This window comes from Nicotiana sylvestris, chromosome 1 (genome assembly GCF_000393655.2).
Source record: "Nicotiana sylvestris chromosome 1, ASM39365v2, whole genome shotgun sequence".
NCBI classification, from domain to species: domain Eukaryota; kingdom Viridiplantae; phylum Streptophyta; class Magnoliopsida; order Solanales; family Solanaceae; genus Nicotiana; species Nicotiana sylvestris.
Genome location: NC_091057.1, coordinates 134,139,070 through 134,161,197, shown reverse-complemented (window position 1 = coordinate 134,161,197; position 22,128 = coordinate 134,139,070). Strand labels below are relative to the sequence as shown.

Here is a 22,128-nt window from a genome sequence, read left to right as displayed (position 1 = left end):
GAACAATAAAAGCAGTTCCCGCCAAAGGTTGAATCTTACTGCAATCTCGCGACCACTCTCCAGTAGCTGTCTTTCAGGGAATTTGCTCCTCTTCTGGTTGTGCATATGAACAGAGGGAGCCGAGAGGTTGAGCGGAGGATTCTCCGTCTTCTCCACGGTCACAAATCTCGAACCCATCTCACTCAAATCCATGCCCACATCCTTCGCCACCATCTTCACCACTCCAACCAGCTCCTCTCCCACTTCATCTCCATCTGCGGTTCCCTTAATAAAATGCTCTACGCATCCCTCGTCTTCCAGCATTTTCACAACCCCAACATTTTCCTCTTCAACTCCATGATCAAAGGCTACTCCTTATGTGGCCCGTATCAAAATTCTATCTCCTTATTTTCCACCATGAAACAACGTGGCATTTGGCCTGATGAGTTCACTTTCGCCCCTTTACTTAAAGCTTGTTCTAATCTTGAGGATCTGAAATTGGGTCAGAGTGTGCAAAAGAATGTGCTTGCACTTGGGTTTGAGAGATTTGGGTCGATAAGGATTGGGATTATTGAGCTGTATTGCGGTTGTGGGAGGATGACGGATGCTGAGAAGGTGTTTGATGATATGTCTCATAGAGATGTGATTGTTTGGAATTTGACGATTAAGGGTTATTGTAAAAGCGGAAATGTGGATATGGGGTTTGGTCTATTTAGTCAAATGGGTGAGAGGACAGTTGTCTCTTGGAATTTGATGATTTCGTCATTAGCTCAAAATGGGAGGGAGAAGGAGGCGCTGACACTTTTTGCTGAGATGAGGAATAGTGAGTTCGAGCCCGATGAAGCTACGGTTGTTACGATGTTACCTGTTTGTGCTCATTTAGGAGAAATTGATTTGGGAAGGTGGATTCACTCTTATGTTAAGTCTAAGGGTCTCTATCCTGATCTCGTATCCGTTGGCAATGCATTGGTCGATTTCTTTGGAAAATCTGGTGATTTGGAAGCTGCTTTTACAATATTCAAGGACATGCCTCGGAAAAATGTAGTTTCTTGGAACGCCATGATATCAAACTGTGCTTTTAATGGTAAGGGTGAATTGGGAGTTAAATTGTTTGATGAGATGTTAGATGAAGATGTGAGACCTAATGATTCAACTTTTGTGGGCGTTCTAGCATGTTGTGCCCATGCAGGTTTGGTTCAAAGAGGTGGAGATTTGTTTGATTCGATGATTGGAAATCATGGTATAGAGCCTACACTTGAGCATTACGGATGTATGGTTGATCTTCTAGGTCGTGGGGGTTGTCTAAAGGAGGCTCATAGACTGGTGAAAACCATGCCAATGGAACCAAATGCTGCTATATGGGGTGCATTGGTTAGTGCTTGTCGCACTCATGGTGAAATGGAGCTGGCCGAATATGCACTTAAGGAACTTATAAAACTTGAACCTTGGAATTCTGGTAACTATGTATTGTTATCCAATATTTATGCTGATAGAGGAAAATGGGAAGAAGTTGAAAAGGTGAGAATGTTGATGAGGGGAAATAGCATTAAGAAAGCACCAGGACAGAGCACGGTTGTTTGATTATTTGATGCACTTTATCAGGACATAGCTGCACCCAATAGGATGAGGGGAACTATTGGGTGTTGGCTTCTTGCATCAAGATATGATCCCTTCTATAAACAGCTCTTTCTAATTGATTCCCTTCTGCAAAGTTATGCAACGAGTGAAAATAACTCTCAAGGAGAAGAAACATATTGAAGGGACCTTAACGAGGATTTTGACCTTTCTTTGACAGTCTTTGGACTTTGAGTGCATGAAAGTAATTTGAACTGAAAACAGCTTAGCTTGGATTGTCAAATTAAATGATATGCAAGCTAAAGAGCTCTGATTTTGAGAAACAATGCCTATAGGCACTGGCTGCTGACTGCTCAGCTCTTGGATCGGATGATGCAAGTGTCAAGTGAAAAGGAACTCCCTTTGCACCCCCTTGTGCTTTATTACACATACAAGCACCTTTTTCTTATCAGTCCTCCATAAGACAATAGTCAAATTTGGTGACTAGTATTTTAGTGTTCACTCTCTCATGTATGGCTTTAGCTCCGAGACTGGAATTTGGTTGAGCCATTTTCCTGCCTTTTACCTTTGGGATTTAACTGTTTTGTCTCTCCTTTTTTCTTGGGAAACTTGAAAGCAAGAGAGGTTGAATTGCTGATAGTTTTTGTAGATTATGGCAGTGACGTGCTAGGTGTGACTCAAGGTTCCATTTCCCCTTATTTCATTTCTCAAATTCTGTACTACTATTGATGGAAAAACAAAGAGTAGAGAGAAGGATAAAAGAAAAACTGGGTTTCCTTTCCCGACAAATGAAGAACTGGCTATTTTACCTTGTTTCTCCTTTTGAATTTCCACAGTTTGGTGATGGAGAAAACAGCTTGAAAAAAGAGTGGAGATGCGGGGTATCGATCCCCGTACCTCTCGCATGCTAAGCGAGCGCTCTACCATCTGAGCTACATCCCCATGATGCGTTAGTGCAGTGTTAGCTCTACAAAAAAGTATACACTGAAAACCTCACATAGCCCATAATGCAACTACTGCTGGTGGACTTTGGGCTTAAAATTTTTTACTTTAAGCAAATTCATCTAAATTCCGACCAATACTAACAGATACCAAAGTACGAGATGCATTGTGCAGATTTTAAACGGTGAAGATTGTGAGGAGAAACGTTTTTGTGTGTGATTTAGATGAATCAAGTTGGGGATTTTTAGGGTGGCTGTGTGGATGAACTAATTGTGGAGGTGGTGAAAATGGTAGTGTTAAATTGTGGCAGTGGTTGAAGAAATAGAGGGAAAGGGGTAAATGGGTTTTGGGGTGGGTTGGGGGGGTGTTGAGGTGGCATGCCATGTGGTGCCACATGGGATTGAGAGACCACCCTAGACAAACTTAACGGAAGAGGGGTGTATTTGAACCATTTGGATAACGGTGGGGTATTTTTGTACTGAAAGTATAACAGAGGATAAAATTGATCCTTTTCACGTAGTAGAAAGGCAAATTTAAATTATGATGCCGAACAATTGATTTTTAAAACTACAGAAGGACTGGCTCCTAGATGTCCTGCGCAGACTTGTAGTAAGGACAATTATAGTACCTGAATATAATTCGAAGATACTTTGCAGATGCAGTTTACACAGTTTTTGGTCAAAGAAACGTATAATTATCTATGCAAAACATTATTGCAATGGACGGTGAGACACTTTCGGCAGGGGAAAGGAGTGAACTGGAACGTTTTACAACCTCAAAAACAGGAGATCCAACAATGAATAACTTGCGCTGAAAACAGGATTATTATTAATAAAATTAAAAAAAAAAAGAGCAGGATACAGGTTAAACTTAGTTACTCCCAGACCCAGTATAGACAAATAACTTTGTTAACTTTTGTACCATATATAGATGTCTGGATCAACATCTTGACCACTATTGGTAGTGAACTACCCAATCACTATTTTACTATTCAGTCTCCACCGATAAAAGTGGGATGAAGTTTATCAACAGAATACATAAATCAACAACCTTTTCTGGCACAGCCCCTAACAGTGTCATCGCACTGGCTTTCTGCCTCCAGAAACTAGAGCACTTGAAGGAGCTAAAATGAAAAGGAGGGATTAACAGATATGAACCACACAAAAAAAGCCGCAAAATAAATTAACGACACCATATGTCCAAAATTCATGCTACAATGTGCAACAAAAGAGTCCAAAAGCACCATCTCATCATGATAAGTTGAATGGTTTAGACTCTCACTACCAACATTATATTTTCAATAACAATTGAAGAGTAGACAATATAGTAGAGAATACTCCTTTTACTGTTTCACTAGAAACCTGGAACAAGAGAAACTATAACCCATAGTGATAACAAACATCTTCAATTTATCCGGTACAAAAGTAAGAATTAAAACAGAATTACAAAATGTCACCTCCTAGACCCATTACTTGATATACTGAGACATCCATCTGAAGCCTTCTCCGTATCCCATTTTGCGGACTATGCTGCACATGAATACCTCAACTGGACGGACATTGGAATCTGCCAGGTTTACCTTCCCCTTGCCAGTGGTGACGCCCGTCAGCCCCATATGGTAACGCAGTTCATCTTCTGAGGCAGCATATGGGATGTCTATCTTGTTACCCAGTATCAGAAAAGGAACAGTGGCCAACGACTCATCAGAGAGGAGAGCATCCAGCTCTTTCTTGGACTCTGCAAACCTTTCTTTGTCAAAGGAATCCACCAGGTATACAACAGCATCCACCTTCAGAAAAAAGAAAGGTTATAATAAACACAACACCAAAATTATTCAGATTAACACTTGGGACTTCTTATCTAGATTTTGCAGGCAAGTGCTTCAAGACGAGCAAACATATAACACAACAGTCCAACTAATAAAAATCTAGTTTTGAAAAACAGAACTATGAATAATGGTCATTAGTAAAGGGAATTGCATCTGTAATTCCCTCTTTGCAGTTTTTGGTAAGTAGCACGAAAATCATACTTAGAACTGCCCATTGGACAAGCTTGTGCACAATTGCAGCACGAGTGAAATAGTATGTTTTCGGCTTTCTCACATAAAAACTGTCCCTACATAAGACCACAAATTTGCAAATAAAGGTGATCTATAGAAAGTTCAATGTTGTACAATCTCTATTAATATGACATCTGTAAATGTCTATTTAGAGAATTTGTACAAATAACAGTGACAAATGGAAATAATTCATGAAAAAATACTCTAAAAATATTTAACAAGAAACAGACCTAACTTGCTCAGACATGGATAGAAGATCTTAAGCAAGTCTTTTTGAAAGATATAAGAAAGTGGTTGAGTAGAAAGAAAGACGGAAGAGCAAGCAAATGGGAAAGAGATTATTCATGTCTTATTTGACACTGAAACTTCTTCACACATCTGATGTTGTCACTGCAGGAGAAATGGCTACAGCCAATCCACTGATGTTCCTTGTTGTCAATATCCAATGTTGTTCCTTGGATAGCTACAAACTTCAAAAGCAGGGAAAAATATGCCTATGTTTTCCGTATAAAGATTCAAATTTTCGCGAAAGAAATCTTTTGTCAATGCAGATAAATATAAGTGTATGGTGAGGTACTACTGAAACATCCCCTGGAAAAAAGAAAGGTGCTATCAGCAAACTCCCAACATCAATATATGCCTCCCATGAATCAAATAAACAATGGGTTTATTTGGGATTATGAAGGCATTAAATCATCTGCCTAGGGATACACATAATACTGGTAATAATACAACAATCAAATAACTAGTGGAGTTTTTGTGCATCCTGCATTCAAATTTCATATTAGATAAATTCTTAAACCTTGTTGAAAATGTCAAAATTGCTACCAGAACTTTTTGTAAAGCTTCTCAAACATTTAAGAATCCCCCAAAACAAGAAATTGGCAATGAAGATGGTGCAGAGAGAGTAACACAATCCCGTGGAAATAAGTTGGTAAGAGCTCAGAAATGAAGTTAGCAATAGCATACTGTAAGGCACTACTTCTCCAATATTAGTAGGACAAGAAGATGAAATCACAATTGACTTGTCAATTTTAAGACCACGTTCACCCTCAGAATCTTATAAAGCATACAAAACCATTTGCAAGTCAAAAATCTAAATTAAGACAAGAAGAGAAACAAAAAGGCAACCTTAGCATAATAATCTTTCCAAACACGACGAGCAATTTGATGACCACCCAAGTCAAATGCTTTGAACTTGATCTTGCCAATACTAAGCTCCTCTGACGTCGGATATTGTGTTGGCTGATGTTGAACCAATCTCTGCCATAACCCTCAATTTTCAGATTCATTATTACAAATAACCAATAACCGAAAACAATTCTGCTCAAACTAATTAGTAAACTAATTCTTTCCTTGTGAAAATAAGGCCCAGGAAAAAAAGAGTCTCATCAGGACAATTCAATCTCAGGTGAAAAAAAGGAGATCAGAAAATCAGATGAAGCCCAGGCTTAGAAAGAAAATCAACCAATTACATATGCTCATCAACATAATAAATTCTGATACATATAATCACATCTAGATATGTAAGCTAACGGCTCAATTTGTATTACTAAGAAACACTAATCTAATAGAGGAAATGAAAAAATACAAAGAAAAATAGAGAGGAGAGAGACCTCATCTTTCAACATATGGAGTAAGGTGGTTTTGCCGGCATTATCGAGGCCCAAAAACAAGATCTTAGCCTCCTTCTGCCATAATCCAAGCGTTGCTAGAATTCCATAGAACCAATCTACCAAGAACATCTTGTTGCCCAAATCAAAGCCCAATATAATTGGGGACGGATTGATCAATGGATCTACGAACAGGAAAAGGGGGTTAGCAATCTCTCAAAGGAGAAGTGCTTTAATTTTTTCTCCTCCTCCTCTTCCTCGAAACGCTAAACACCTGGCTGGCTTTAGTAGACAGAGAAAAGTCCAAAGGTTAGGTTTGTTTTTGTCTGCATATATAACTGGCCAACCCTAGTCCCTCACCTTTCCCATAAATGATAGCGGCTCTTAGAATAATATATATTAAAAAATAAATTTTATATATTTTTTATATTATATTATATTATTATTATAAAAACACGGCCGTTAAGACGCTAAATGTTAAACGACAAAAATATTCATAAAATATTAGCTGACCTTTATGCCCTTGAAAACAAAATTACTTCTTAAAAAAATTCTTACAAGATAAAATTTGTAATATGTAATTTATAATTTTTAATTCAATTAAACATGTCTACTAGAATTTCGGACTATCAACTCATTAAATCGTTTCTGAGTCAAACTAAGTATGATGAGATTTCTATGAGAAGGGCATTACGCTACGTATATTCAATTCCATCAAGGTTTCATATTCAATAATAATCATATTTAATTCCATCAAGGATTCACCTTAAATAGTGTGTGCTCTAAATAGAATATTTGAGCCTCCAAATTATAGTAGCAACGCGTGTGTTCCTGGTGTCTTCCAAGTAGAATTTGCAATGGTTTTGGAACTTTTGTTCATTTATAAGTTTGCATTATTTTGGAACAACAAAATATAGTCCAGCCAATTTTAGATAAAATTAAAATTATAAAACAAACCCGATAACGCAATTTCTGTCTAAGATGATGATGTGGGTTGGATGTCGATTTCATACTTTTAAGGTTTCATCATATAAATTTTGTGACATGAGTGTATTGGCCAATGAACATAAAAAATAATGCCACAACGTAAATAGAACAACAAAAGAACATAAAAAATTAATGCCAAAGAAGCTACGAATGACTAAGTGACTTCCTATTTTTATTTCTTAGTTACTAATATACAACAACAACAACCCAGTGTAATCCCACAAGTGGGGTCTGGGAAGAGTAATATGTACGCAGACCTTACCTCTACCCGAGAGACAGAGAAGCTGTCTTGATAAATATGATTTTATATATCTGGATCATTAAAGTTTCAAAGAAGATCACTGAACCAGAGAAATAACATTAAGTATTATTATATTGTTTAAGTGCTGTTACAACTTTAGTCACATCATTGTTAGTTCTATTTTTTTTCCTTTTATTGTGCCAAAATATTACCAAAATTAGTTGGTTTGGATTGTATATTATGTTCCTTTTTCTTTTAAGGAACTGACTATTCAATTTTATTATTTTTTGTATATGTTTCGTAATATTTGACATAAGATATTCGTGCATCGCACGAACGTAGAGACTAGTATATAAAAACGCCAGGTATAGAAGTTAATGTTAAATGACTTAGTTACCCTCTCTATATATATAATGATACATGTTATGAAACAATAAAAGAAGAAGAAGAGTATTGCAGAGAAAAGTAGAGAGAAAAGAATTCTTATTGATATATGATGAATTACAATGGAATAGAACTCTCTATTTATAGGGAGATGGTGACTTAGCCATCAAGTAATGAACCCTAGAATCTCTCTAAATATAGACATTCACCATAAATAAAATTCTATTTATATCACTCCCCCTTGAATGTCTATTCAACAGATAATGTGTCTCGTTAAAACCTTAACTAAAATAAAATCCAGTGGGAAAAAAATTCTAGTAAAGGAAAAGGAGTACACATATCTAACAATACGCCTTTTGGTTGCCTCATTAAAAACCTTGCAAGGAAAACTCAATGGGACAAAGCCTTATAAGGGAAAAAGAGTGCAACGCGCATTAACTCCCACTGATGAGAGCATCAATTCACATCCTTGAGCCTTCACATTCCAATCTTGTGCACCATCTTCAAGAGATCGTTAGTAGAGATTTGATAAATAAATCAGTCATATTAACTTGAATGAATATTTTGCACCTTGAAAACATCATTCTTGACAAAGATGAATTGTCTTCATATGATCTTGTTGGAATAGTTATTTCAATATCATCACATAGGGGCAAAAACTCTTGCTATCATATTATCATGCGTGTAAATATAGCAAGATACATTTGTGTACAAATTGCACTGAAGATGTGGTACTTCAAGATCAAGAATTGTATATGCTTTAAACAATTTAAATCCTTCAAGGATTATTAAGTCATATAAGCCAAATAAATAGACTTTAGATACATATCAAGTTTTCATGTCATGCTAGACAAATAAGATATCGAAAACTCATTGCACATATCATTAACTTTATACTTTCAAGTGTTTGAACTCCATATCCAAAGCTACCTGTCTTTCATACTAAACCAATTCTATTTGAATTGTGTATTATCTATTTGGCCAATATTTTTGTGTCTGTCTCGACAGCCTAAAGATCCTCATCTATACTTAGCGCTATGATAGATGTCGGCGACAAACATTTTATATCGGTTTCAATAATTTTTCATAAAGGCATAACATAGAGATCTCTTCATTCATATATTCAGATACTTGAATCTCTCATGAGATTTTATGAAGTGTTATGTCATGTGATCTTCTAGATCACTTGCCTCCTTATTATGATCAGTTTGATCATTTGCTCATCTTCTTTATCAAGAAGGTTTATTTGAAACTGATTTGTCTATATGCTTTAAGCGTACCATAGACTTTGTCCTTCTAGGACTTAATATGAGCATTTGCAATGAGAATATAGTTACTTTCTTTGGGTCAGCAAATGTGTCTGGCATGCTTTGCAATATATTGCAAATGAATTATCCTTTATTGAACTTCAAGTTCATATTATTTTATTCGAGGATCTAGATGTACACATGATAATTCATTCCACGTAACCTTTTCTCAAATGTTTATCATCTCCCTCCTCATGTTAGAAAAACTAACTTGCTTCCTCAACTTTAGAAATCTATTGTTGTGTGTTATGGTGCTTATCAAAATATACAGCGCACATCAATAATAATAAGATGAAATTATTCGGTTCCTGACCTTGAACCACTTGTGAGGGGAGAATGTAATATACTTTCGTATATAACCTATATCAAACTGATATAAATAACTTTGTTCTCTTAAGCAATAGTTTAGCTATTAAGTAGAGTCACTCAATAAATCATTTTGCTAAACCAACTGTGATGTAAACTAACTTATCAAGATGAACTGTCTTAAATAGAAATCTGGAAATTATGCTCTAAATTAAATTATTGAGCAAATTACCTCGCAAACATCAGGTTGTGGGTTAATAATAATCGCACATGTAACCATCTCATAGATGCATCTTATGTGGTATACATGGCAGGTGAATTGGCACATATTCACCTTTGATATTTCCAGCATTCATGAGATTCAATCCCAATTTTAGTTGGTATATTAATTAATGAGAACAAACAATATAAGAGAATTCGTAAAAAAATTTCTAGTTCTTTAATATTTATCCATGTGAATTCTCTTTTATTTTTGCACGTCATACTTAGATTAAAATGGTTAAACCAATTATGCCAACTGAATAAATTATCAATATTGATAAACTCCAGGTTTACACCATAATGTGCGTAATTATCAATAAACTCCAAGTTTATTATGATATGGTTTTTATATCAATAAACTTCTACTTTATTGTGGCATTCTTTTATTTGTGTAGTACAAACTGGAGAATAAAACGGGTAACTTTTTACATAAATATTACCCCGCTACAAGCTGTAGTAATAGAAGATATTAAATCTTTCTTTTATTTATAGTCTCAGTATAATCAACCGCTTTCGTGTATACTTTGGAAACTGAATAAGTTTGTTTGAGACTTACTACAACACAATACCTTATTGGTAATCAATTATGTTTCTCCAAAATAGTATAATTGGCTCTTCTAGAGCTCTCAATTAATTTGGTACTACCACATATTCATCAACATTCATATGGTGAATATCTCTTTTAAAGAGAAAATTATACCATTATGGTTATGGTCAAAATTATATGCAAGATATGTTTCTTGCATTAATGTTATTCTTTAATAATCACATTACCAAAATATTTTGGCGTGCAATAGGTACGTCACCAATGATCATTCATGCCATAATAATGATATTATTTTCTTATATCATCTCAAACCTCCTTCTAGAGGTGAGTGTGATATATTCACTACCACTAGCACATTTATATTCTTCCAAGAATGAATATGTATTCATAAATCAGATGTTGTCACATTCACATCATGAATGAACCATAATTATCTATATATGCTTTATAAAATCTCATCTCAAATCGATGATAAATATTACTTTCACAGAGTGAAGGATTATTTTGAGAATCCTTATTATTCTCATTATCACAATGATGACGATTATAATTTCGTCTATTGCCACGTCCACATCCATTGATACCTTCACGGTAATAATTTTGTCTTCTTTCAGACTTATCACATATTACTATCACATTCTCGTAAAGGAATGAGAATGAAGCAAATTCAATGGGACGTGTTTTCACTTCTTGTGCTCACGATCATATATGACTTTGATCATGGCAAGACTTAGAAATTTTACCACTTCGAGTGGTTATAATTTCTTACTAACTCCATTAGAGTTATAATCAAAATTTATTTTCTTTGCTTGTATTTAAAATCAAATTATAGAATAAAAGAGAAAAATACGGTAAAATACTTACCTTAAATCCAGAATTTAATCACGAAGGAAGTTCATGGAATAATTGACAATCATTATGCTCTATCCCAAAGCTTCTACTCAATCGGTTAGAGTCTCGTGCTGATAACGTGTTATGAAACAATAAAAGAAGAAGAAGAGTATTGCAAAGAAAAGTAGAGAGAAGAGAATTCTTATTGATATGGGATGAATTACAATGGAATAGAAACCTCTATTTATAGGGAGAAAGTGACTTAACCACCAAGTAATGAACCCTAGAATCTGTCTAAATATAGACATTCACCATAAATAAAATTTTATTTATAACAATACAAATTTTATATATATTTTTGGCTACTGAATATAAATAATTTCTGGTGCGCATTAAAAGTCAAAAAAAGCACATTCTTAATATAATACTAGTACCAGAATATAAATGATGAGGTTATTCTTACCTTGCAATTTCCCAAGAAATACTTCTCCCGTGCAAAAAATAGTAGAATACGAATAAGTACAATAGTCAACGTATCTTATCTTTGGCGTAAATTGGATTACCAACTTTTTAAAGTTGTTAAAGAAAATCAATACGTCTAAAATTTACACAAAAAGTAATACTACTATAATTATGTCTATTTATTAACAAAGTATTAAAATATGAAAAAAATCCTTTCGGCCACACCGTTTTTGGCCAGATTGATCCAAATAGGGTCATTTAGGTAAGTTTACACCCCAATTAGGGTTTCAGGCGTATTTCTATACCGATAATACCCTTTCAGTTAATTTTGAATATTCTCTCCCAACAACAATTTTGAATACCCAATTTTGAATACCCTTTCAGTTAATGTTGTTGTTGTTGTTGTTGTAATGCATGAAAGATCTCAAAGGTTCAAACCCTATTTCCCATAAAGTTTTTTTTTTTTTTTTACGTATTTCCAACTTTTTTTTTGTAGTATACACCCATATAATTCGAAATAATTCATCTATATACAAGTATTTGATTGTGCAATTCATATATTTTTAGTATTTGATTGTGTATTTCATATACTTTTTAGTATAATAAGTTCTTCAAAGCCCTCTATTTTAACAAACCTACAATACAACATTATGTATATATAGCTACAAATTCTTAGCTACATGTATGAAAATCGTGGATAATAAATAACAATAGCCACAAAAATTAAAGTTCCGTGGCTATTTACAATTTCATAAAAATATTTAGGTACAAAATAAAATTGGCAAAGCTAATTTATTATTTTTACTACATTTGCTAATTGTCGTGGCAATAATTACACAAATAACTACAAAATTATTGCTACAATAAAATTTCGTAGCTAATCGTATTTTTTTTGCCACGCATTTGAAGTTACTGTAGCAATAGCAGTTATATAGCCACAAAAACTTACTTCTGACAAAGTGTTATAGCTAAATATATATTTTTGCCTCAAGTAATAAAAGCATGTGGCAATAACTGGATTAATAGCTATAAATTTATTGTTAAACGATATTTTGTAGCTAATTGTGAGTTTTTGCCACATGTATGAAATTACTATAGCAATATTAATCTTTTAGCCACAAAATATTACTAGAGACAAAGTGTTGTAGCTGAATAGGTATTTTTTCTTCAATTATGAAAATTTATGGCAAAAACTAACTTAATAGTTACAAAATTATTATGATATAATAAAATATTGTAGCTAAATATAAACTTTTGTCACGTGTTTGAAGTTACTGCAACTATAACATGTTATCCACAATAATGATTTGAAATAAATATTGAATATAAAAACTATTTTAAAATTCAAGTTATAAGAAACCGAGAACATCGTTGGCCTAATAACTACAATTATTTGTTATGATAGATTGATATAACCGCGACAATCAAGATAGCCAATGAACTTCCGTAGTTAGTTATTATTTTTGGCATGCTGTGATGACCCAAAATATCATCTTTAAATTAAATAACCATCTCAGTATTTTTAAGACCTTGAAAAGCGGTATCAATAATTCTTCGACTTGCGTGCGCAGTCCGTATAATTTTTTCGGAAGGTTTTTATGTGAAAAATGGACTAAATTGGGAACTAGAGCTTTAAAACTCAATTGAGTTGACTTCGGTCAATATTTTGAGCAAACGAACCCAGATAAAAGTTTTGACCATTCCGGTAGTTCCGTATCGTGACTTGGGACTTGGTCATATGCCCGAAAGCAAATCTGGAGGTCCCTAGATCAAATTATCGCCATTTAACGGAATCTAGAAATCTAAGGCTAAAGATTTCTTAAGTTTGACCGGAGAGTTGACTTTTTGATATCGGGATCGAAATCCAGTTCTGAAAATTTTTATAGCTTCGTTATGTCATTTATGACTTGTGTGCAAAATTTGAAGTCAATCGGACTTGATTTGATAGGTTTTTGCATCGAATATAGAAGTTGGACGTTCTTAGTTTCATTAGGCTTGAATTGGGATGTGATTCACGGTTTTAGCATTATTTGATGCGATTTGAGGTTTCGACTAAGTCCGCATCATATTTTAGGACTTGTTGGTGTATTTTGTTGAAGTCCCGAGGGCCTCGGGTGGATTTCGGAAGGTCAACGGGTAGAAAAAAGCTGCTGAAATTCTTTGGGAAGCTGCTGTTTTTTTACAGTATCGTGAACAGTACCCCATGAACAGTACCGTGAACAGTACCGTGTATAGTACCCCATGAACAATACTGTGTACAGTACCTCGTGAACAGTATCGTGCCAGTACCTGAACTCGTGAACAGTGCCCCCGACATTTTCTGGGCAGATTCTTAATTTCCATTTTTGTCAAATTGGAGCTCGGGAAGAGGCGATTTTCGGGAGATTTTCAGAGAAAACAACGGGGTAAGTGTTCTTAACTTAATTTTGGTTAGATTACCCGAATCTATTACTAGTTTTGATACTAAATCTGTGAATTTAGTTGGAAGAGTTTGAAAACTCTCTCGGATAGATTTGAGGATTTGAGGGTCAAAATGTTATCGAAATTTAGTAATTTTGGTATGGTTAAACTCGTGGTTGGATGAGGTTTTATATTCCGTAATTTTTGTCGGGTTCCGAGATTTGAGGATTTGAGGCAAATTTTTAGTGCAATTTCGGATTTTAATGGAAAATGTAGAATTTCATATGGAATTAATTCATATAATTTTTATTAACTGAATCGAATTGTTTATGACTAGATTTGAGAATTTCGGGCACGAATTCGCGAGACAAAGACTTGTTGAAATTTTGAATTGGTTGCAAAGCGAGGTAAGTGTTTGGTCTAACCTTAGCTTGATGGATTAGGAATTGTGTCTTATTTGTTACATGTTAATTGTGGAGTACGACGTATAGGCACGGTGACGAGTATCTATACGTTAGTGCCAAGCATGCCCGTGAGTCTTATACTTTGATTAACCTAACTCCGTTTCGTAGTGTATATGCTCTATATGATAATTTCTATTGAGGAATATGACTTGTGGAAGTATTATTGTTTTGATGTTGTTTCCCTTGCCGGGATATTATTGTTTTGATGTTGTTCCCTTGCCGGGATATTATTGTTTTGATGATGTTTTCCTTGCCGGGATATTATTGTTTTGATGTTGTTTCCCTTGCCGGGATATTATTGTTTTGATGTTGTTTCCCTTGCCGGGATGTTATTGTTTTGATGTTGTTTCCCTTGCCGGGATTTGATTGTTGTACTATTGTTCCCTTGCCGGGATTGAATTGTTGAACATTATAGAGCATTGACTCAAGTTGAGAATTGAATTGTTGAACATTATAGAGCATTGGCTCAAATTGTGATATTTTTGATTTTGCCTTGCCCAAATTGCTTTGTAATTGTTGCTTGGGTGATGAAGAGCAATAAAGCACGAAGGGTGATGCCATGCACATTTATATTATTCATATGGTGAGGAAAGAGTGTTAAAGCACGAAGGGTGATGCCGTGCCGCACGATGTACAATTCCGTGCTGATTATATTGATTTTGTGGTGAGGATGAGAGTAAAAGCACGAAGGGTGATGCCATGCAGATTATATTGATTTTTATGGTGAGGACGAGAGTAAAAGCACGAAGGGTGATGCCGTGCACTTGTCCTTTATTTTCCTGGTTCTTGTTGATAATTGAATTATGGCTTTCCTTATATTCCTTTATTGGTTTCTTGTTAATACCTGATATTATTGACTTCCTTGTCTGGATTGCTTTGTGAATGTTGCTTGGGTGAGGAAGAGTGTAAAACACGAAGGGTGATGCCGTGTATGGTGAGGAAGAGTGTAAAGCACGAAGGGTGATGCCGTGTATGGTGAGGACGAGAGTAAAAGCACGAAGGGTAATGCCGTGCACTTTCTATTTGTTGTGTTTTTTTTGTTATTAACATTTCAAGTGTATTAACTGTTTAGAGTCCTTTACTGTGTTGTGATACCTTGTGTTGTAAGCCATATTGTTTTCAATATCTCGCCGCATTTATATAAAGCTTTCAATACTTAAATTTTCAACAATTGTACTTTAATTAAAAAGGGTATTTTCTTTATTCAGACGATTTCAAAAAAATAACTTCATCTTTTCTTGTTTATTTTCTAGTTGGGTTGAAAGTTGTACTCTACTTTATATTAAGTAAATGAGGCTCTTTGAACATTTTTAATTGCATTGAGTTATGGACCCTATGAATTGAGTAACATGAGAATGTTGTTGCGAAATGTGAGACGGAGACATGTGGGAACAAGGTGCCGAGAAAAATATGATGATTTTTATTAATGACAGATTATGATATAGGCACGAGGTACCAGGAAAAATATTATGGTTTTATTTAATAGCACGTGAGTTGTCCGTGCGGTTGTGATATAAATATGGGCACGAAATATCGTGAAAAATATGAAAGTGGGTTGAGACCTATATTAATTATGATTATGAAATGAGGTGCCACAAGATGACCTTTACTCGAAAGAATTATATTCGAAAGATGTTTATTTGAAAGAGATTTATTTGAAGGAAATATATTCAAAAGATATTTATTGAAAAGCATATTATCTTAAAGATTATTACTTGAAGGATTTATAGGTGAAAGATTTATATTTTAAGGACTTGATTAGATGATTGCACTTGTATTTATTAATTGTTGAGAAACATTTATGGTATTCTTGTTACTTGCTTTTTATATCATTGGTTGATCATTGTTGCCATCATTGGTACCTGCTTCGTATTATTTTTGTACGCTATATTGCACAAGTTTATTTGGTAGTCTGGTCCTAGTCTCGTCACTATTTCGCCGAGGTTAGGCTAGGCACTTACCAACACATGGGGTCGGTTGTGCTGATACTACACTTCTGTACATTTTTGTGTACAGATCCAGGTATTTGATCGATAGTAGCTATTCGTTGCGGTTAAGGCTCAAGGTAAACCTGCTGCAGCGTTCGTAGTCCTCAGAGTCACCTTCAACTGTACTTATTTCCATTTGTTCCCTTTGTTTCGGGATAGTGATGTCATTATGTTGTATGACTACTCCTAGAAAGGCTTATGACTTGTATAACCGATTTTGGGAATTGTAAATTGTTTAGAGAAATTTCATTTGAAGTTAATAAATATCAATGTTATTTCAGTAAATTTTAGGCTTACCTAGTTTAGAGACTAGGTGCCATCACGACTCCTTCAGAGGGATTTTTGGGTCGTGACAAGTTGGTATCAGAGCTCTAGGTTCATAGGTGCTACAAGTCATAAGCGAGTTTAGTAGAATCTTGCGGATCGGTACGGAGACGTCTGTACTTATCTTCGAGAGGCTACAGAACTAGTAGGAAAAATTTACACTTCATTCATTCCTTATCGTGCGACATTTATTCAGCTTGAAGCATATATCTTATATTCTTTTGCATCCACTCATGTATGGAATTGCGCACTATGCCAATGGTTTGTGATACCGTAAAAGGTTATAAGAGAGCCAGGGCTACTCAACCATTGTTACCACGTGTCGTTCAGAATTGAAGACATGGAAGCGCAAAGAGATCTTTCAGTTGTGCACATGGGGGTGCATCGGATTCTGACATTTGGTTGATAAGTAATATCTTAAGAAAGTTTAATTGGTTGCCTAATCATCATATGTGGATGTAGATCTAAAAATAGTTGGTCGTATTAGAGATTATGTGTTTCGTATGGGATTTCTATTTAGCGAATGGTATTTACTAGCAAGCCGAGACACTGGAAGAGGCGAGTTTAACTGTCACGAGGATGACATGCGCCAAATAAATAGCTTGAGGTGTCTTATGACCGGTGTCGTACGAGCTATAAAGGTTAGTATTGTGAATCATCTGAATGTTTCATATGGCTTCGTGCTAAGTGAGGGGAGTTTCCTATCAACGCTCAAATTGTGGGGGTCATGTGTTATATTAGTTTTGTCTTGAGTTGTATATATGTGGTATTGAAAGGTTTGTCGAAACTTGTATATGATAAAGAGCTGATATTTGAAAGGAATGATGATGGGACTTTTGGTATTCCCGTGTCCTTAATAATTCTACATTTCAGTATCAGCAGGGACATGGAAACAATTTCAGAATACTCATAGTGCTCCAGTTAATCAGGGCACTTACGTGGGGCAATCATCTTTTAATGTACCATTGGCATGCAATTTCTTGCAATGGTTATTTAAGTTATCCGGTACAGACTTAGTATGAGCAGTCGAACTACGGATGGGTTGTTATAAAAATGGTGATACTAGGAACATCTTGAGAAATTATCCTAGACTTGTGAGAGAGATATTTCGTCAAAGCACTTAGACTCCGTGCCCCATTGCAGTTACTACTCCACTTACATGACTAACCATACGTAGAGGTCAGGATATTAGAGGTGGAGGTGAGACTCCTAGAGGTAGAGACCCAGTCCGTTGATATATTTTCTATGGTATGACTGAGGTTGCTACACCAGACGGTATCATTATAAGTACGGTCTCGAATTATTATAAAGTCAAAATTTCCTTAACTTGATTCGGTTTTGAGTATCGAGGAAAATTCTCCTATTGTGCTCCACTTATGAGTGAGCTTCGTAATTCTTAAATCTACATATGTGAATACTTATGTTGGGAGATTATATGGAGATAACTATGTCTATCATTATGTGTTGGTCACTAAAAATAGCCGTGAGGCTAAAAGTGACTCTTGTTAATCAATTCAATGAGTTTGATGTAATTTCTAAATAATTGATTTCCATTGTAAATTATATGCCCTACCGGCAAGAGGGATCATTGTATATTGTGATTTTGTTTAACCGAATTTATTTGAAAGAAGGAAGAAAGGAAATGGAGAATTTTAGTTGGCACAATGTGCAAAATACTTGTGATTCAGAGTTGAGGATGAGATCCTCACATTTTTATATGATATGAAATATTTAAACCGGGCTACAAGCTGCGGTGGATGTTATATAAGGACGAGGTCCTGGTGGTGAAAATTTTATGTGTTTAAATTCTCCTTTTGTGAAATTAAAATTTGTGATGTAGCACTTGTAGGGAGTCATGCCTATTAGGCTTATTTGAAAATTCTTGCATGAATATTTCTATGCATAATTTGCCAAAATTGTATTGTAACTATTGAATTTTAGCCTACAAGGTGAGAGCAAAGTGGCGTTAAATTGTGACTCATTACTTCGGGTAAGTAATTATAAGATCTCCATGCCTTGTTGTTAGTAATCTGGAGGTTTGAAACAATAATTTTGTTAACATGAGGTTAATTGGCGATATTATAATCTATTCTGAACAACCATTAAGACCAGAGATGTGGTTATGGTCATACATATGATACATTTTATGTCAAGATATCATTGTGATAATGGCGTGCTTGTAATGCGGAGATTAGTGTTATTGATATATACTTTATGGTGCGTTGTTGGGTAACATGTTGTTAGGAGTTGTTTGGGTGTTACTCTAATAGGTGGATAGGCCCAATTACAGGGGAGACTCTGCTGAAATTTCTGAAAATTTGGGAGATAGAAAAATTTGGGATATTGAGATGTGCAAAGAAAGAGATAAGTTACATTATGTGTTTGAAGACGGACTCTACTTCTCATTCAAGGATTAATGACCCTAAGTGGGGGAGAATGTAATACCCCGTATTTGATGGGTGCATAGGCACGAGTTGCTATAGCTAGTCTGGACTAATATCGTGTGTTGACGTAAAAATCGGACCTTTCTAGAAATGATTAGAGTTTAAGCAATTTGGTCTTGAAGTTTACGAATATGGATCAAGGAAATGATCTCAATTGAAATGGTGTTATCGGACTTATGTCGAATGCGATAATGTGGGATCAACCACGAATAATTGTGTAAAAGTAAAATCATCAATTTGGTAACTTGAGAATAATTCTTAGTACGTTCGAGGACGAACGTTTGTTTTAGAGGTGGGGAATGTGATGACCCAAAATATCATCTTTAAATTAAATAACCATCTCGGTATTTTTAAGACCTTGAAAAGCGGTATCAATAATTCCTCGACTTGCGTGCGCAGTCCGTATAATTTTTTCGGAAGGTTTTTATGTGAAAAATGGACTAAATTGGGAACTAGAGCTTTACAACTCAACTGAGTTGACTTCGGTCAACATTTTAAGCAAACGAACCCGGATAAAAGTTTTGACCATTCCGGTAGTTCCGTATCGTGACTTGGGACTTGGTTATATGCCCGAAAGTGAATCTGGAGGTCCCTAGATCAAATTATCGCCATTTAACGGAATCTAGAAATCTAAGGCTAAAGATTTCTTAAGATTGACCGGAGAGTTGAATTTTTGATATCGGGATCAAAATCCAGTTCTGAAATTTTTTATAGCTTTGTTATGTCATTTATGACTTGTGTGCAAAATTTGAAGTCAATCGGACTTGATTTGATAGGCTTTTGCATCGAATATAGAAGTTAGACGTTCTTAGTTTCATTAGGCTTGAATTGGGATGTGATTCACGGTTTTAGAATTATTTGATGCGATTTGAGGTTTCGACTAAGTCCGCATCATGTTTTAGGACTTGTTGGTGTATTTTGTTGAAGTCCCGAGGGCCTCGGGTGGATTTCGGAAGGTCAACGGGTAGAAAAAAGATGCTGAAATTCCCTTTGGGAAGCTGCTGTTTTTTACAGCATTGTGAACAGTACCCCATGAACAGTACTGTGAACAGTACCGTGTACAGTACCCCACGAATAGTACTGTGTACATTACCTCGTGAACAGTATCGTGTACAGTACCCGAACGCGTGAACAGTGCCCCCGACATTTTCTGGGCAGATTCTTAATTTCTGAAAATGGGACTTTGTCCCATTTTCCATTTTTGTCAAATTGGAGCTCGGGAAGAGGCAATTTTCGGGAGATTTTCAGAGAAAACAACGGGGTAAGTGTTCTTAACTTAATTTTGGTTAGATTACCCGAATCTATTACTAGTTTTGATACTAAATCTGTGAATTTAGTTGGAAGAGTTTGAAAACTCTCTCGGATAGATTTGAGGATTTGAGGGTCAAAATGTTATCAAAATTTAGTAATTTTGGTATGGTTAGACTCGTGGTTGGATGAGGTTTCATATTCCGTAACTTTTGTCGGGTTCCGAGACGTGGGCCCTACGGGCAAATTTTTAGTGCAATTTCGGATTTTAATGGAAAATGTAGAATTTCATATGGAATTAATTCCTATAATTTTTATTGACCGAATCGAATTGTTTATGACTAGATTTGAGATTTTCGGGCACGAATTCGCGAGGCAAAGACTTGTTGGAATTTTGAATTGGTTGCAAAGCGAGGTAAGTGTTTGGTCTAACCTTAGCTTGATGGATTAGGAATTGTGTCTTATTTGTTACATGTTAATTGTGGAGTACGACGTATAGGCATGATGACGAGTATCTATACGTTGGTGTCAAACATGCTCGTGAGTCTTATATTTTGATTAACCTGACTTCGTTTCGTAGTGTATATGCTCTATATGATAATTTCTATTGAGGAATATGACTTGTGGAAGTATTATTGCTTTGATGTTGTTTCCCTGGCCGGGATATTATTGTTTTGATGTTGTTCCCTTGCCGGGATGTTATTGTTTTGATGATGTTTCCCTTGCCGGGATATTATTGTTTTGATGTTGTTTCCCTTGCCGGGATGTTATTGTTTTGATGATGTTTCCCTTGCCGGGATATTATTGTTTTGATGTTGTTTCCCTTGCCGGGATGTTATTGTTTTGATGTTGTTTTCCTTGCCGAGATTTGATTGTTGTACTATTGTTCCCTTGCCGGGATTGAATTGTTGAACATTATAGAGCATTGACTCAAGTTGAGAATTGAATTGTTGAACATTATAGATCATTGGCTCAAGTTGTGTTATTTTTTATTTTGCCTTGCCTAAATTGCTTTGTGATTGTTGCTTGTGTGAGGAAGAGCGATAAAGCATGAAGGGTGATGCCGTGCACATTTATATTATTCATATGGTGAGGAAAGAGTGTTAAAGCACGAAGGGTGATGCCGTGCCGCACGATGTACAATTCCGTGCTGATTATATTGATTTTATGGTGAGGATGAGAGTAAAAGCACGAAGAGTGATGCCATGCAGATTATATTGATTTTTATGGTGAGTACGAGAGTAAAAGCACGAAGGGTGATGTCGTGCACTTGTCCTTTATTTTCCTGATTCTTGTTGATAATTGAATTATGGCTTTCCTTATATTCCTTTATTGGTTTCTTGTTAATATCTGATATTATTGACTTCCTTGTCTGGATTGCTTTGTGAATGTTGCTTGGGCGAGGAAGAGTGTAAAGCACGAAGGGTGATGCCGTGTATGGTGAGAAAGAGTGTAAAGCACGAAGGGTAATGCCGTGTATGGTGAGGACGAGAGTAAAAGCACGAAGGGTGATGCCGTGCACTTTCTATTTGTTGTGTTTTTTTGTTATTAACATTTCAAGTGTATTAACTATTTAGAGTCCTTTACTGTGTTGTGATACCTTGTGTTGTAAGCCATATTGTTTTCAATATCTCGCCGCATTTATATAAAGCTTTCAATACTTAAATTTTCAACAATTGTACTTTAATTAAAAAAGGGTATTTTCTTTATTTAGACGATTTTAAAAAAATAACTTCATCTTTTCTTGTTTATTTTCTAGTTGGGTT

At 35.4% G+C, this 22,128-nt stretch overlaps 2 protein-coding genes and 2 non-coding genes across 4 annotated transcripts; 1 reads left to right on the top strand and 3 right to left on the bottom strand.

Annotated features, from left to right (window-relative positions):
• The first annotated feature begins 16 nt into the window (after positions 1 to 16).
• Positions 17 to 1,644, top strand: LOC104210354 (pentatricopeptide repeat-containing protein At1g09190). Its single transcript, XM_009759240.2, has one exon. The coding sequence runs from the start codon at positions 106 to 108 to the stop codon at positions 1,558 to 1,560; it is 1,455 nt and encodes a 484-aa protein (XP_009757542.1). The 5' UTR covers positions 17 to 105; the 3' UTR covers positions 1,561 to 1,644.
• Positions 1,645 to 2,423: 779 nt separating this feature from the next.
• Positions 2,424 to 2,496, bottom strand: TRNAA-AGC (transfer RNA alanine (anticodon AGC)). The gene has a single exon. It is a non-coding gene; the product is annotated as a tRNA-Ala (tRNA).
• Positions 2,497 to 3,694: 1,198 nt separating this feature from the next.
• On the bottom strand, positions 3,695 to 6,537 carry LOC104210353 (small COPII coat GTPase SAR1A). Its single transcript, XM_009759239.2, has 3 exons — positions 6,172 to 6,537; positions 5,687 to 5,818; positions 3,695 to 4,285 (listed from the first exon to the last, which is right to left on the bottom strand). Exons 1-3 carry the CDS (start codon positions 6,298 to 6,300, stop codon positions 3,965 to 3,967), a joined length of 582 nt encoding a protein of 193 aa, XP_009757541.1. The 5' UTR covers positions 6,301 to 6,537; the 3' UTR covers positions 3,695 to 3,964.
• LOC138882031 (small nucleolar RNA snoR83) lies at positions 5,115 to 5,233 on the bottom strand. The gene has a single exon (XR_011403491.1). It is a non-coding gene; the product is annotated as a small nucleolar RNA snoR83 (small nucleolar RNA).
• Positions 6,538 to 22,128: the final 15,591 nt, after the last annotated feature.